The sequence below is a fragment of the Oculina patagonica genome, chromosome 11 (assembly GCF_052425735.1).
Source record: "Oculina patagonica isolate OP01 chromosome 11, crgOcupat, whole genome shotgun sequence".
NCBI lineage: Eukaryota > Metazoa > Cnidaria > Anthozoa > Scleractinia > Oculinidae > Oculina > Oculina patagonica.
The window spans coordinates 14,966,954-14,979,516 of NC_135768.1; the positions used below are offsets into that span (position 1 = coordinate 14,966,954).

A 12,563-nucleotide genomic window follows, 5' to 3' on the forward strand; every position below is an offset into this window, starting at 1 on the left:
GTAGAAAACCCAAACAAACTTCAACCAATATAAAAGCATCACTTGCAATAATTTTAGTTTTCAAAGATCCTATCAAATTATGTGTGCCTGTGGTAGACTTGTTTCGGTTAAACTGTTGAAAACAACTAGCTACCCAAACCTCGAACATTACTTACAAAAAAACGTCATTTTTCTTAAAAAACTTTTTTGATGGATTTTCCATCATCCTCTGTTATAACAGATTTGCAAATTACTAGCTTGTGTTAAACCAGGTTCGTTTAACTGTTGAAAACAGTGAACTTCGAAAGCCATAGAATCCCTAACATTACAAAACATTTTTTTCTTAAAGACAAGGTTTGATGGATTTTCCATCGTCGTCTGTTAAAACATTTTGCAAATTAATTGAAGTTATGTTATTAAATGCTAACAATACAAGGTATGAAATGCATAATTATTCAGAATTATTATTATTATTCAGGCAAATTGTCAGATTGACATGAAAAATTTGTTGATTGAGATTAGGTTTTTCCCAAAGCTCAGTAATCAATATTCATTCTAGGAAAGTGTGAGCTTTCCAATCCAAGAAGCTCTGGCGAATTAAGTAAAAGAAACATTACTTGCAATAATTCATTTAAGCATTTACTCATATCAGCAATCAATATTTATGGTAGCTTGTGCTATTGTCATGCAAACCGTCAATAATTTTGGGTACATAGAGATGTTATATTTCAATGAAATATCTGAACACGGTCATTGTATCTTTCAGACACAACCAACTGACCATTGGTAAAAAATGCTACAGCTGACGGCAGCTTAAATTCTCCTACATTCTCGCCTTTTGTTCCAAACTTGCAAATGAACTTTCCATTCATTTCAAATACTTGTATTCTATTATTCCACGAATCACAGACCATCAGGTGTCCCGATTTGTTTACTGACAAGCAACGCGGGTTATTAAATTCCCCGTCCCCACCACCCTGCTTTCCAAACGTGAACTGAAAATTTCCTTGCCTGTCGAAAACCTTAACACAATGTTCATGACCGTCTGACACTATAATTTTTTCGTCATACTGAACACAATGAGTGGGGCATGTGAAAAAGCCCTCCTCGCCTATCTGCATTAAAAACTCACCATTAGGAGAAAAGATCTTAATCAGTTTATTGCCTGAATCAGCAACGATAATATTTCCATCGCTGTTTATAGATAAACCATGAGGATTACAGAGCTGATTATTGAGGCTTCCTTGACTTCCAAAGGTACCTTGGTACTCGCCCAGTCCACTGAAAATCTGGATCCTGTGGTTTCCAGAATCTGCTACGAAAATGTTTCCATTTTTGTCAAAAGCTATTCCAATGGGCTTGTTAAACTGGCCCTCGTTACTTCCTTGTCGACCAAAGGATCTCAAATAGTTGCCATCACTGCTGAAGATTTGAACCCTGTGGTTGGACAGCTCAGTCACAGCAATGTCATTAGAGTCATTCACCGCCAATCCACAAGGAGAGTTAAGCATTCTTATGGAGGAACCTTTCCTTCCAAAGGATAAAAGTGGTGTGAACTGCATTGGTTTGACTTGGACAGGGAAAGGACCGCCGCGGACATTTTCCTCGTTGATCTTTACTGACACTTTACATGTGCCCTGATCGCTTGGAAAATAGCTGATCTTGTAAATTCCATCCTGGGTTTCTTTTATTAGCACTTCCGTCACGTACTCTCGTCCTCTTTCGTCGGAAATTTCTACCGTCACTAAGTCGCTCTTATTGTAACACTGTCTTCCCTCAGCGTCTTTTGTGGTCAAAATAAACATTGCTTCACGTCCAACGATTGCGTCTCTGAGACCTTGACCTTCAGCAACAGATTGATTTGCTTTTGTTTGGTGCAGTATTTGAAACGAACCAATCTCTTGGGTGTTGACAAAATCAAAGACCTTTTGATTTTCCACGAAGGCTAAAACAGGAAGGTCTTCCGAGTCACGCTTGGCTACGGTTTCAGCAACGCCGGATACTCCGCCAACGATTGTCTCTAATGTTTCCTTCATTTGAACAATTTCAGCGTTTGTACTCCGTGTTAATAGTTTTTCAGCTTGTTCCAGCGATGATCCGATGGCGTTAATCTGATGCTTCATCTCGGTCTTTTGAGTTGTTAGACCGTCAAGTGACTTTTTTGTCTGGTTTTCAACCGCTTCGAAAATACTTTGTTTCTTCGCTTCAGTGGCAGCAATGATCTTGTCAGCAAACGTTTGAACATCTTTCTTTACGCTTTCGCTTTGTTGTGTCAGTTTAGCGCAGTCTTCTTCAAGTTGACTAACTGCATTCATCTTTGCTTGCAAGTTATGTCTTTGTGTTTCAATTAATGATCTCATTTGAATCTTTTGCCGTTCAGCTTCTTCTTCTATGTGTTCCAGACCGTGACCAGCGTGTTCCAGGGTAACGCAAGTTTGACAAACGGCTGCTTGACAATTCTTGCAGAAGTATCTCAGCTCTTCATTCTGGTGTCGTTGCTTTGTGCAAAACACAGGTCGCTTCAAGACGTCCTCATAGTCCTTGTCTTGAAACTCTTTGAGTGCCAGAACTCGATGATCTTTATAGCTGCGGATAATGTTGTGACCACTAACGCATCCCTCACACCAGAAAGAACCGCACTGGAAACAGTAGTTACACTCGGAGCTTTTCTTGTCGCAATTTCCACATTTTACTTGGCCGCTGTTACATTCTTTTATAGTCAAAACATCGATCATACCGTTCAGATAGAAACTTGTTGGAAGATCTTTCAGATCGCCACTCTCAGGTACTCTGCTAAGTGCTTGACAGTTCGGACATTTGATTGTACCTCGGCCATTATAGCTTGCTCGGTGCCATTTTGTTAAACAATGCAGACAAAAACTGTGTAAACATGGAAGCTGTTTTGGTTCCGTAAATATACTCGTACACACCGAACAAGACACTTCTTCGCGAAGGTTATGAAGCAGCGTTTTGATGTCCATTTCGACTGTTAGAAAATCAGAATGAAAGCAAAATTACAAACGTCAGTCGACAGTTCGTCGTTTGTAGGCTTCTAGGAATTCTAGACTATTTATAAATATTGCGCAAGGCATGTGACTTCCTTTCTTGCGCACGCATTCAACTGGATACGAAATGTAAATATTACAGGAGTCTTGTGACTCTGTTTCCTGTCTGCCTTTGTTTTATTTGATATATAATGATGCCCTTGTCCGTTGTACTAGCCAATGACTGAGCGTTGTTATTATAAAGAGAAAGCAAAAATACAAACGTTTACAGTTCGCCGTTTGTACGGTTCTCGGAACTCTTAGCACTGAATTTATAAATAATATTTCGAAATATTGCGCAAGGCGTGACTGACTTTCTATTTGCGTACGCATGCAACTAGATATGATATGTAAATATTTTTGAAATCTTGTGACTTTTTATTCTGTCTGCCTTGTTATGATGACCTCTTCCGTTCTGTTCCGTTGTACTAGCCAACGACTGAGCTTTGTTACGTTTGAAAAGAGTCCTTATTGTTTTGTTTTGGTTTCAGATTCTCAGAAATCAGAGACCTTATAATTTATGGAGCTCCGTGTTCCGCTCTAGCTAACAACATGTCATCATGCTAAAACGCGAACAAAAACAAGAGAAATCGTTTACAGTTGTCTAGTCAATACAAAGATTACGAAGCGACGTTTTGATATCTATAAAATTTAATAGTTATCTTCTAGCAACAATGCACAGTTTCAGCCATCAGTTCACAATGTCTGTTCTTCACGGTACGGCTCGATTGTCGGTCATATTTTTGGTTTTTTTTTTTTTTCGCCTGTCATGTGATTATATTTTGCCTTCTTTTGATAACCTTTCAGTTGTGTTCGAACCAATCACTAGACGAAATTATAAAAGGATTTTAATTGTTTTCTTTCAGTTTCTAATCGCAAAACGTGTTGACGCTGAACGTGAGGTGTTCCGTTCTTGCTGAAGCTGGATGGCATAAAATTAATGAAGTATGTTCATCGGCTTAAAAAGAATAGTCTGTACAGTGGAACCCCGATATAACGATATAATTGCCAAGGGAGCAGTAAAATAATATCGTTATATCGAAACTCCCGATATAACGATATGGCCGTAAAATAACCGAAAATATCGTTATATCGGGGTAAACCAGGATAAAGAGAAAAATTTTGATAAGAAGGCTTAGAACCCCGGGGGGGGGGGGGGGGGGGGGGGGGGGGGGGGGTTTGGAAAAAAGAAAAAAAAAAATTTTTTTTTGGAAAACCCCCTTTGGTTAAACCCCCCCCCCCCCCCGGCCCCCCCCCCCCCCCCACAGTATCATTTTCGTATATCATCGTACAAAGCTGTTTTTAGAAACGTTAGAGATGACTCGATTACCGTAATGTTATTGCATTAAATTCGATGTTTTGCAAATAAAACGTGACGGTGTTCTGACAATTCAATATCGTTATATCGGGAGGATTTTACGTTCGGTCCGCTAAATTCTCATCGTTACATCGGGAATATCGTTATATCGAAGATCGTTATATCGGGGTTCCGTCCCTTACATTTTACTGTAAATTTTGCCGGGACATAGAATATTCATCGTTGTATCGGGAATATCGTTATATCGATGATCGTTATATCGGGGTTCCACTGTATACCGTAATCCAGAAATAATTCATTTTCGGAGTGAGATGCCATGCAATTGTATATTAATGCCAACTACTTCGAGATCCCTTCTTTCTTACCTTACAAATGTTATAGACAAAACAATAAAAGTGAACCTTCTAACTTTAGACAATTCGGCATTCGAGTTCCAAAAGCATTTTCTGAAAGAAAAAATCACAAACCGTGAAGGACCGTGAAGGGCCACATACGTTAGACAAGCGTGACCAGCATGACCAAGCTGTCACACGACAACATTCGAGCATGACGTTGACTAGCCTGCGTTACAGACGAACTATACCAGGGTTTTGTTCGTCTGCAACGCAGCCTATACGTTGACCAGCGCAAGGTAACCGTCTTTCGTTCGCTTTCGTGCCAGCATTAACGCTTGGATGTAGGCTGCTGGCCAGTGTTTGAAATCCAGCAATTACCGAATAGATACTAACTAGTAGGTTGAAGAAATTCCTGTAGCCCTCAAAGACAAAAGCTGGTGTTTATATCGGACAAATGAAAAGATTCTAGATAAGTAATGCAGGGTCGTAACCAGGTATATTTTTTTCGCTTCCCAAATTTACTCTAATTTTTTCCCCAAAAGACCTCTTTTCCGCCCGACACACCCCCGCCCCCCGCCCCGCCCCCACCCCCAAGTAATGGCTTTATTGCATTTTGAAAACAGCAGTGATTATTGTTAAATTGGTACTTTTTCCCATTTGTTATCTTTAATCACCTTGAAAAAAGAAATGATAATAGTATTTTCATGGCATCATATACGGTCTAGGTCAGAGGTGAAGACAAGGAAAACTAACAACAACCTCTGTCACCAAAAATATCAGAATTATAGAGTTTTCTAGTGTGACAGAACAAAACTGTGACAATTTTTTGAGAATAACATTAATTTAATCAGCTGATTTAATGCCAGCAGTCTGTTTATTCCACCTTTCATTTCACCATTTAAATAGTATTGTAGTCCACCTATTATATTATAGTCCTTTACATATTATAGTCCATTTTCAGCGTTAAAAGCTTTTGTAATTATTTCTTTCTTTGAAAAAAAACAACAACAACAACAACATCTTTTTTTTTCCGAAAATAAAAAATAATAAGAAAAAAGAAAAAAGCATCTCCAAATAAATTCTCTGAAGATAAATCCATTGACACTCGAGTAGAGGTTTTATCTCTTCGTTTAAAAATGAGATGTCACTCACTGGCTATGGAATTTGGTCCTCATTTCCGTGACAAGCAAAAATAACTGAAGTGATTTTTCACGGTAATTTTGACCAACCAAAGGTCAGAAAAGTGTTCGCTTTTTAAGAAAATCAATTTCAGCCCAATCTTTAACCCAGCTTCTTTACAAAATAATTTGTTTTATGAAATCATCACAATCCACATTAGTAAGATAAGTCCAAAAATTATATATACTGTGCAAACGAGCCTTGTTAATTTAAATACACGTCGACCAGATCTTTTCAGGTAGAGTAACACAACGAAACCAAGAATCCACCCAAAAATAATCATAACATTTGTTTTTGAACAGTTTAATTGGCAATTGGCACGCTTGGACATGCACTGCGTTGATGTGTTATTGTATAATCCAAAGTCTATCACACACTTGTTACCAACTTGGACTCTTGCAAACCCGTCAAAACTGAGGAAGGATCGCCTTCCCTTTGACGAATTGTACTCCGTAGCAATGGACACATGACAAGAGAGGCCATTGATTTCTAAAGACGCATGTACGCCACTTTCCTTGCCTTGTAATTTTGGTTTTGTAACTTTGTTTCCAGGTGCAACAAAAACGTACGCTAATCTCGTCTGCCTGTTCTTCAGCTTTGTTGTGATGTTGAGGAAGTGAGTCTTTCTTCGCCCAGCTTCGGCGCGATATTCGATGCTCTGGGATCGTACAATGCTGTGTCCTTTGTGAGAGTTGGTCCAAAGAACTAGGTAAGTTTCATTACGCAACGTAATTGAGCCAAAGGTTGCTCCGTGATTGTCTTTTTGTACCTCAAAGGAGGAGTTTCTATTATGAAAAAAAGCTCCAACGTATCGAGTAGGGCTTTCCATTGTTGTCTCAATATGGTCAACAACTAAAAGAACTCCAGGTCTTAACAGTACAAGAGCACGATACACACTTGCAAGTTCCAGGGAAGAACTGTACCAACCAGACATCTCGCCACTCATGACAACAACTCCTTCGGTTTGTGTAGCAGCAACAATTTCAGCGTCAGCAAACCAAAATGTCTCGCCTCTGTAATTCATCCACTTTCCGCAGTCTCCAATTTGGCCCTCAAAAGGCCCAGAACAAGTGGGCTTCGTTGTGGGACCGAATAAAAGTACGTTGTTCAGCCATGTGTATTTTGGCCCATAAAGTGCCTCCGTGATGAAAGGGACACCGTTGGGTGCAAATACAAAAGAACCTTGGTCCGGGTGTTCGTGACCTGGATTGAAACTACGCCATCCTGTTATCCAGTCATAGGGCTTGCGTCTGACAATTTCGTTTACTGCCCTTCCATGCAATACGCTGGACTTAAACGAGAGGAAAGTACTCCTCTGACCTTCATTGTCCAAAGCACCTCCTCCGTAAGTTACAACACCCCAGTCTTCGAAAACATGCAGTTGAGGTGTGTGTGCTCTGGGCGGTTCTTTCTCAGGAATGCTAGCATTGTAAAAAAGGAATTCAGTGTGCAGAGTACAGTAGCGATGCCCGAAGGTGCCTCTAAATGTACGGTCTTTTAACCGCATCTTCCGAATTTTACTTGCGAGCCAGTTTCCATAACCATTCCTCATGACATAATTATCTAAGAAAACGAGTTGGCTTTCGGGACCGTAAAACCAATTGGAGTTAGAATCAGCGATGCCGACCGTCTCAGTAAATCCTGGAAGAATCGTGCGGTAAATGAACCAAAAGTGTTCTTGCAACCAGATGTTGCTTGTCAAATCAAGACCAAGGTGCCTCTTGGCCAAGAAAATGTACTGAGTCAGAGACCTTGAGGTATAAGAACCATAAGCAGCTCCTTCTTCCATGGAACCATCTACGACATGGCTCAGAAGGAACATCGTTCTGTTCAACATGTAATGAGCTCTTTCCTTCCAGACGTTGGCCTCTTTGTTGTGTTTTTCAACAACTAAGGCACCAGTGAACAAAGCGACGTAATTAGTTGCTACGTGATTTTGAATATATTGCGTACCCCAAGTAAGCTTAAACGATCTCTCGTAAAGTTCCTTACTGACATCCGCGACCCTTTGAAATAGTTTTGATCGGAGAGTGTCATTAAGATGCTCGTACAAAAAATCGTAAGCCGTTGCCACGGCAACCAAGCTATGTGCCACGGGGACATCATCTACCATGGAAGAACTAACACGCCAATTGGGTAAAGAGACAAAGGCTTCAAAGAATTGTAAAGCAAGATCCCTAGCAAAGAGATCCTTGTCGCTTAAAACACAATACATTGCTAGGGCACCAAAGTTATTTCCATAATCTTCATTCCATCTGCTGGCGAATTTCTCCCAATCACGCGGAGGAAGAAACTTTAAAGGTTCGTTCTTCATTTCTTCGGCTGCCTCCTTCAGGCGAATGAAAATTTCGCGATGCGTTGTTTGTGCTTGTTGGCGTAAGCGATTGATATCATTCGAAGAAAAAAACAGATTTGGATGGTCGGGTTGCTGTTGATGAGTTACTGTTATCCAATTTATCAGGAAAACCACAGCAAGGTAGACAAAATTCATTTTCTTCCTCAGTTTTTCCTCGACCACTGTTGGAAAAAGAAAAAAGGTCACTGCAACTGGCAGATGCTCAAATAATTTGTCAGGTCTCACAATCTGAAATGAATAAAATTATCACAAGGGTTTTTTTTTCATTGTAGCTTGGTTCATATGTTTGCCTCACGTCAAAGTCGGCGAGTGATGAAGACTTAAGGGAAACGGCAGTCGCAACTCAAAATATAATTCATCATTATTTCACAGACATCTGTTGGATGAATCCTGTGCTTCGCTTACTCACGTACCGGTTTTTAATACCCACTAATTGCATGAGGGAGTTTTTTTAATTTGACTTTGAGAATTAAACAAACATTTTAGCATTTGCAATTTAAATCCAAACATATGGACAAACTAGCCGTCGAAGTTAAATAAATAAGCCATAAATAATGTTTTTTTTTTCTTTCTTTCTTTTTCTCTTGAACGTTCGACTTTAACAATTAATTGATACACCAAAAGGCTACAAGTGAAGAACAAGGCTACCGAAACAAAAAATGGAAAAAAATTTGAAGAAAGCTATAGCGAGCGAAAACGGTGATTAAAGCAAGTATCATTTCCACAGTGTCTTTACATCTTAAAACAAAAAATATTATGTCTATTTTGTGATACCGATACGCTTTTACTTCATTTTTGCGTTTTGCTAACTTTTTTCCTTCCTTTTTCGCCATTATTGTTGGTTTTATTATTGTGATGAATTTTAAGTGCGACATTATTTACTAAAACTATAGCTACGGACGAATTAAAACTTATTTTGTAGTAGACGAAAATGACAAACCTCAATTAAAAAGCAGTTCTTTATCCATGGTTATCTTTAGATTTCATTCATCTCCAAGAAGGTTTATTGAAATTTAAATAGCAGGCGTCAGTTTTTGCCGTGATTGCGGAAGAGCTGCGTAGAAACCCGACTAAAGATTTTTCTTGTAAACATAAAACACGGCTAGACTTTGTAAGACTGCAGCTGTTTAAATACAACATAAGTCTTGTCGGCGCCTCTAATATAAAATAAGTCAGATATTTACTCTTTCGTGGAGGCAGTATCTTAGTTAATGTAACAATACCTTATTCACACTTTGAATATCAGGAAGACTTAGCAGCCACGAGAGTAAAAGATGATTGGTCAGAAGTCAATCTTTACTTGTTCCACGCGGTCCTTGTCGAATCTCAAATTTAACCAGCTGACATCTGAAGATTTTCTTCTCCGAATAAAGAACTATTGTTATTTATGACTGCCGAGACTTTTTTGGCGATAATTTAGTCATTCTGATGCAAATGAGCAACTGCTTATGAGCGTGATAAGAACATACAATGTAAATCTGTATTTTATTCCACTTATTGAATGGAAATCTTACCTGGGGGCAAGCTTCGCGGCTTGCAAAGGACCGACAGGAATGGAGGCGAATTGTTGATGCCCTATGCGCCACTGGGCGTTAAAAGGATTGATGATAATTGAATGGGAGTTGTTAATCGTCACGTGATATAAACCACAATTTGATATGACAGCTGTCAGAAACACCCCTCTTCGTTTCAACCTTTGATTGGTTCATAGTCTTCTTTGGGACATGCTAACCGACATGTCGAACCCATGTTTAACCTAAGAACATAACGAACTAGCGTCTGGGTACAGATAAAACTTGTAAATCCCTTTCTCCACGTTCGGTTTAAATTTTCCCTGCTTCGTTGAGAAACGTCGATAAAATAATGAATTCGTAGTTGAATTTTTTTTTTAGTTAAGAAAAAAAAAACAATAAAACCAAAGCACAGCAATTATATTCTGAATGTAAACCGCGGGACGAACAAAAGAGAGCAAACATTATTTTAACTAAACAATTGGAGGCAAGCTTTATTTCAATCATATTCTTCACAAAAGATACAAGTGTTTCTGAAGTCAACTTTTGTCGTGTTAAAAATTTTATCTCAAGTGTTTTGCTTTACGATTGTAGTTACTGTTTTTCAAAATATAAAACGCTGGAAGAATAAAAAAAAAAACAGCCCGAGTGATCTTGAAAGACATTTTTAAACCAAAAAAAGACAATTTTTAAACCAAAATATTTTAATCTTTACTGATGTTAATTTGATAATAACATTCATCATGTTTACGGCTTGGAAGCGTGGTAGTTTTCTATCATTATCTTGTTTAAATCGCTTTAAGAGGGGGTGAATAGGGGGCAGGAGAATCCGTCGATCCGTGCTTTTTTAGCCAAATCCGTCAATCCGCCACTATTTTCGTTCAAAATCCGTATCCGCATTATTTAAAACTTTGTGTGGTATAGTTTCACTGCAACGGACAGTAGATGCTGTTTTTTATGTCAATTTTTCAAGAAGTTTTGCTCACATTTCTTGTTTTTTTGACAGTTTCGCAAACATACCGACAAAGACCAACAAAAGTGATTCGAACTTCCTGACATTTAGAGGCCGGCATCCTGGCCAAATTTGTCAGCTATTCCGCGATCCGCTGCCGTGCTTTTTCGAAATCCGCGAACCCTATTCACCCCTCTCCTTAAATGTTTTGTTGTTGTAAATTCTATTTAACGTAAATACTTCTTTTACTTTGAAATGTTAAAATTGGTGATCACCGCTTCACACTGGTCAACATCTTTTTTGTTTTGCTGATAGATTTTTGTCAGCGTAGATATATTCCCATTTATTTATTATGTTTGCTTGTACTTAAGGGAAGACACCTAATGTATGCTAAAGTCGTATTCTGTCGGTTTCAACCGTTTTTAGATTGGTTGGGTTTTTAGAACGTTTCAGTTCGGTTGTTGTGATCAGTCAACTTTCAAACCGGCATTAAATTTGTTGGAAACGGTTGTTTTGGTTCAAGTTTCCTAATAGAGCACGTTTCTACCTGTTTTCACCGAAAACAGTTTTTTGTCCAAAAGCACATCGCACGAAAAACCTCCAACGCCACAACCAACTGAAAGTGGCTAATCCCAGCAGAAATGTTCCAAACAGTTATCAACCAAAAGTGGCTGAAAGCCCGGGAGTTATATTGGAACCGGTCACAGTTAAAATGGTTGATTCCAATATGACACGACCCAAGCTCAATCAACGAACCATCCAACCGTCCGTCCGTTAGTCGTCCGTCCGCCCATTAACCTGACATCCTAAGCACCCATTGGGGGGATATTCCTACCATTAAACTTTAAACAAACTTGCAAGTTTGGAAGTCGTTGTTTTCTTGGAAACTGTTTCAAAACGTTATCCATGTGCAAGTGTTTTTCAAGTGACTTCTACCAGTGTGCAAAATGAAGTAAAATCCTCAAATACTTCCAGAAATTCTTTAATCTTTAGGACTCACTTGAAATACAGACTCAGTGTTTTGGGGGGGGGGCCCCCCCAATCTCAGACTTTCCAACAATTGAGATTTTCCTAGATTTCACTAGACTCTTCTTTTCGATGTATTAGTTTGAAGTAATTTTCCGATATCAGATGTCAGTCAAAGCATCACGCGCTTCGATTACGTAACTAGACACAAATACGAAATCTCTTTTTGGCAAGTTGTGATCTTGTACGTGGGACATTTCTTTTTGTCGCATGCCGTTCTTGTCAACATCGAGCTGTTGCCGTGGTAACCTTAGTGTCAAACTCCTTTAACTCCATTTTTTGCGTTTTCTCACTGGCGAAAAGAAACAAGCTAGGCACTTTTTTAAGACAAACAACGGCCAAACTATATTAAGGTTACAACTATAATGACCCTAATAAAAACACCCACTTATGATATTTCATGCTGGTAAAGTTAAAACACGCAAAGCACCTGCCATAGCTTCAAACAAGCTATTTTAGTATGAACTAAAATTACAAGTTGCAAGTTACCCCAAAGTATTCCATTTTCTCCTTGATTATGTTATTTTTTGGGAGAAAATGGCTAGAGAACTGAATTTATGGCTAAAGCGCTGTAGAATGTAGAAATAAAAATATAAAAACAAACCAGCCCAAGACCAAATTACTTTTAACAGCCACTAAATCTTTTGCACGACCCATTTACTGAAAAACATCGTCTTTCACTCAGTACAAGATATTTGAAAATATAGAATTCCAAAAACAAAAATGAGATAACAGAACTGACGTTCGGGAGTCCAGAGGACTGTAATATTAATGAAAGTTTGAATAGGATAATTGACCTCATATCGTGAGACAGCATTTTAAGCTAATGAAACAAAGCACTGTCGAAGCTTTCTACGTTCCTC

General features: G+C 38.8%; 2 protein-coding genes across 3 annotated transcripts; both read right to left on the bottom strand.

The window, feature by feature from the left end:
* Positions 1 to 617: 617 nt before the first annotated feature.
* On the bottom strand, positions 618 to 3,565 carry LOC144630455 (E3 ubiquitin-protein ligase TRIM45-like). The gene has a single exon (XM_078488816.1). It carries the CDS (start codon positions 2,958 to 2,960, stop codon positions 708 to 710), a length of 2,253 nt encoding a protein of 750 aa, XP_078344942.1. The 5' UTR covers positions 2,961 to 3,565; the 3' UTR covers positions 618 to 707.
* A 2,210-nt stretch (positions 3,566 to 5,775) lies between these two features.
* On the bottom strand, positions 5,776 to 9,670 carry LOC144630033 (dermatan-sulfate epimerase-like protein). Of its 2 annotated transcripts, none has more exons than XM_078488312.1 (2): positions 9,435 to 9,670; positions 5,776 to 8,372 (listed from the first exon to the last, which is right to left on the bottom strand). In XM_078488312.1, exon 2 carries the CDS (start codon positions 8,344 to 8,346, stop codon positions 5,989 to 5,991), a length of 2,358 nt encoding a protein of 785 aa, XP_078344438.1. In that variant the 5' UTR covers positions 8,347 to 8,372; positions 9,435 to 9,670; the 3' UTR covers positions 5,776 to 5,988. The 2 variants fall into 2 exon arrangements, with proteins under 2 accessions (XP_078344438.1, XP_078344437.1); XM_078488311.1 differs by having other exon boundaries at positions 9,152 to 9,670.
* Between the last annotated feature and the right edge of the window lie 2,893 nt (positions 9,671 to 12,563).

Excerpts from the sequence above, each read along its gene's own strand:
- LOC144630455 (XM_078488816.1), bottom strand. The coding sequence starts at position 2,960 with ATGGACATCAAAACGCTGCTTCATAACCTTCGCGAAGAAGTGTCTTGT.
- LOC144630033 (XM_078488312.1), bottom strand. The coding sequence starts at position 8,346 with ATGAATTTTGTCTACCTTGCTGTGGTTTTCCTGATAAATTGGATAACA.